General features: G+C 47.3%; 1 protein-coding gene across 1 annotated transcript in view; it reads right to left on the reverse strand.

The window, feature by feature from the left end:
* Positions 1-2,665, reverse strand: part of LOC119308612 (CBS domain-containing protein CBSX1, chloroplastic-like) — a 5,360-nt gene extending 2,695 nt beyond the window's left edge. The window contains exons 1-5 of the mRNA XM_037584741.1: positions 2,359-2,665; positions 1,688-1,775; positions 1,538-1,602; positions 847-895; positions 366-424 (exon numbers count right to left, since the gene is read on the reverse strand). Of these exons, the coding sequence (XP_037440638.1) occupies positions 366-424; positions 847-895; positions 1,538-1,602; positions 1,688-1,775; positions 2,359-2,556 (459 nt within the window). The 5' untranslated portion in view covers positions 2,557-2,665. The remainder of the gene's footprint in view (positions 1-365; positions 425-846; positions 896-1,537; positions 1,603-1,687; positions 1,776-2,358) is intronic.
* Between the last annotated feature and the right edge of the window lie 1,363 nt (positions 2,666-4,028).

Here is a 4,028-nt window from a genome sequence, read left to right on the forward strand (position 1 = left end):
ATAGGGACCTAATCCAGTAATGTCCCGCATTCTTGAGTAGGGAAAACCAGCAACAATTTGCTCTACAACACACGTTTAATTACACCAACAGTTTTCATGGGGTACAGTATAATTCAATCAACAATATTATATAACTATTACCAAACATATTTTAATCCATTAAATGTGAAGGTGCTGAAACATTTGCTAGATCACTGTTTCTCAACATAGAAAGATGATAAATTCCCATCACAGAAAATTCCTGCCTTGCAAACCATAACTTTGCATCCCAACACATGGAAGTTATAAAACTCAACATATGAAAAGATATGCACACTTAGGAAATATAAAACATAAATCATCAATCAAGGTTTTACAGAATATACCTTCCAAGTGCTATCTACTTCAGGGAACATACTTGAATTTGTATCAGCCAGTCCACATCCTGAAACATGAGAACGTATTCAAATATTGACGAAACTACTTGGTAAGATTCATTGTGTTGTAGATATAATCTCGGTACATCTGAGAGTGCTACAAAAGCACTGAAGTCTGGGAATGAATGCTCTCAAGTTTATCCGTGAATCTTAAAGCAGGAAACAGAAATTACGACCATAGCTGTTAGCATCGTTGTGTTGTAGATATTATATCCCAGTTTTTCTAATTTTACCTTCAATTCAGGATTGGAAGATCATAAGACAGCGGCCATTATTTAAACCGCTCCTTTAAATTAAGATCCTGAGAACATTTTGGGATGACATGCAACGGTAACGCATATGTGAATTAATTGTTACAGCTCACAAAATATGTTTTAATGTGACTATGATTTCTTTGCAAGAAAGTGATTAAAAGTTCAAGATGGAATACCTGCCATTGAGTCCAAAGCTAATAGATCATAATCTGAGACAACGCCAACCTGCAGGTGGAAATAAAGTTGTGCAGTTGTGGCTGAGTATTTCATTACAGAAAAACTGGGGTGCAACCCAAACCAACAGAAAAAGGTCAAGAAGAAAGCATGTGAAAGTTAGTCAGTTCATCATTGCAATATAATGCTTCCTAAGACATAACATGATACAGAACAACAAAAGGGCTCTTTCCTTTTTCCTTGGGAAGAACCTTTCTCTTAAGCCCTCTCTAAAAATCAAGAATCTAAAACAGTAGGAAGAGGATTGACTTGTCATGGCATATTAAATCCCACATGGATTGCTTAGAAAAGTTATTCTGATGCCGCACATCAGTAATTAGAGAGAATCAGAGAAGGAGAGAGAAAGAGCTTAGATACATCCAGACTATCAAAAGGAAATTTCCATGATCAGGTTAGACTTCATATTTAACTTCCTCCAATATTTGTAGGAAACCCCTATTCTATGGAATTCTTTTGATGCAATCATTTGGTCCAAATGCATGGATAGGAATTTTTAGTTGGGATTGCAACACTCTATTTGCCGCCCAAAATCCATTGTTCCGAAAAAGGACTGGTATCTTCTGAGATTAGCTATGTCATAAAAAACATGGACTAGGAAACAAGAAGAGCGGGTTAAATGTAAATGGCACTAACCAACTTCCAGTCGTCATCGATAACAGGGAAACCAGAGATCCTGTTCTGCACCAGCATCTCGAGCGCTGCATGCAAACCAAAGAACTAGTTAGCAATTTGGAAGCTGGTCAGTAAGCAGAAGAGAAGTACACAACTAAGAAGGGGCCACACCTTCATCGACCGGGGTTGACACTTTGACGACATGGAGATCCTCCTTTTTCGTCATGAAGTCTCCAACAGTGTACACTCCGTTGTTATTCTGAGTAAGCAGGATGAAACACAAGCAAAATTAATTATTTGAGGCTGAACACGAACACTCAGCAGTAACAACATTTCGTTAAGTATTTGGGCAATGGAATTTGAGCTATCAGCCAAGTTCCTCTGGTGGTGGAGTGGCACAAGATCTGCCTCTTGGCTTATGTGGAGATATTGATTCCTCCACTCCACACAACAATTTGCTTCTGTGGAAACCCCAAGCATAGCAGATGATACATCATTTCTTTTCTTTCTGATATGGCTCATTGCCTTATATTACTCAGAAATAATCCCAGCTGCTTTGTTGCTACAAAAGCAGGCTAAGTGCTTTACCAATTAAGGGGAGCACGAAAGCAGGTGAGCTAGTTGCTTAATCCGTGCACTACACGTAGACCACAAAAGCAAGCGACGCAAAATTTGCGCCGAAACTAATACTCCCTCTGTTCGAAATTACTCGTCCAAGAAATGAATGTATCTACATGTATTTTAGTTGTAGATACATCCATTTTTATCCATTTTTGTGACAAGTAATTCCGAACGGAGGGAGTAATTGGCTTGCCGCAGGAGAGAAAAGGCGTGGCGCTCACCCCGACGAGGCCGTTTCCAGAGGCCGGCGCTGGCGCGGCGGCCGCGGCGTACGCGCGGACGGACGCCCGCCGGCACCTGCTGGGCGCGGCGCCCCGCCGTGGGGCGCGCGCGGGCTGAGAAGGGACGAGGAGGAGGCGGCGGCCGGCGGCGAGGGGCGCGTCGGCGGAGAGGAGCAGAGGGGACGCGGCGGCCTCCATGGCGAGCGCGGGGGCAATCAGAGAGGACGGGAGGGAGGGAGAGGCCACGATGATATTATGGCAGGAGAGAGAGGGGTGGAAGAGGGAGGGAGACCGCCGATGGATGGGGGAAGGGATGGATGGGCTTGGATTTTTATAGCGGGTCGGCGGGCGAGGGGTAAGGGAGGCGTGTTGGTTTTACTTTTGCTCCCTCCGGCGGGCGGGGGCGGGGGCGGGGTGGGGTGGGGTGGACGGACGGAGACGGGAGTGAGGGGGACGGTCGCGGCGGGCGTGGTTCTGCTCGGTTCTTTCTGGCGCGGGAGATTCACCGGCGCTGCACCTGCACGTGATCGTTTACTTGTTTCTCGTTCGTTTCTGCCTGCGGTTTCTGGCCTTCTTCTGGCGAGCGTGATACCGATCGATGCAGGGTGGACTATGTATGAATCGGCGATGTGAATTCGAGGAATTCGGAGACAGCCAGTTGGTCTCCTCTACGACTCACTGAAACACGAACAGGCTGATAGCTGCCAACCGGGTCGATGTACGATTCGAGTTCAACCAAGGGGGAGCAATAGAGTTCTAAAACATGTGAACACCGTTTTTTTTCTTAGGTTAATTGGATAAATGCCACTGGAATTCGCCGCCCGAGAAATGTCACTGCATTTTCCAAACTTTAAAATTGCCACTGCAAACTTTAAAAAACGCCACTGCAGAGTTTAAAAAATGCCACTGAAAATGCATTTTTCAAAGTTTGAAAATTGCATTTCTCGGAATAGCCATAAATCGAGTGTCATTTATCAAATTAACTATTTTTTTTCTTCTTCCACAGAATCACGGAGTTTTATTCTATAGCAGCGGTGGCGATTCCATGTGCAAGCTATGGGGTCAGGACCCCACAGCTTTTTTGATTGCAATCCTAGTTGTACTCATATTTATGCAAGAAATTAAGGCATCTTAAAGAGGTTAGTGCATTTGAACCCACAGCTTTTTGGTGTTGGCATCGTCGCTGTATAGCAGCATATAGCAACAAAGTTATAATCCGCTAATTCACTTTTTCATTGTGCGCAATACATGCATGTGCGATTCCGGAGAGAAAAAACCGCTCCTCCCGGGTCGCTCGTGCGAGCGACTCCGGAGGACCCCCAACCCTCGAGCAGAGGCGCCGGATCTGCCCCCTCCTCGGCTGTTGCCGCCGCCGGCGCCGGCGGTGGTGGCCGCGCTCTGTCGTCAAAGTCGGCGGGCGAGGCAGCGTGTCCTGGATGGTTGCTCCTTCGCGCGGAGGCGGGCTGTCCGCAGGGCTGCGCAGGGGCTGGCGTGGGCGGCGGCGCGGTTCTTCGCCGGCGCGCGGCGGGGGACGTGGAGGAGCGGTGTGGTGGTGGCGGTCGGGCGTGGGCAGCGGTGTGTTGGTGGAGGACGGGCGCGGCGGTGTCGTCTCGAGGTGGTGGCGCGAGCTTCAGCCAGATCCATGGCGGCGCAGAGAGGCTCGGCTGGGA

Source organism: Triticum dicoccoides, chromosome 5B (genome assembly GCF_002162155.2).
Source record: "Triticum dicoccoides isolate Atlit2015 ecotype Zavitan chromosome 5B, WEW_v2.0, whole genome shotgun sequence".
NCBI lineage: Eukaryota > Viridiplantae > Streptophyta > Magnoliopsida > Poales > Poaceae > Triticum > Triticum dicoccoides.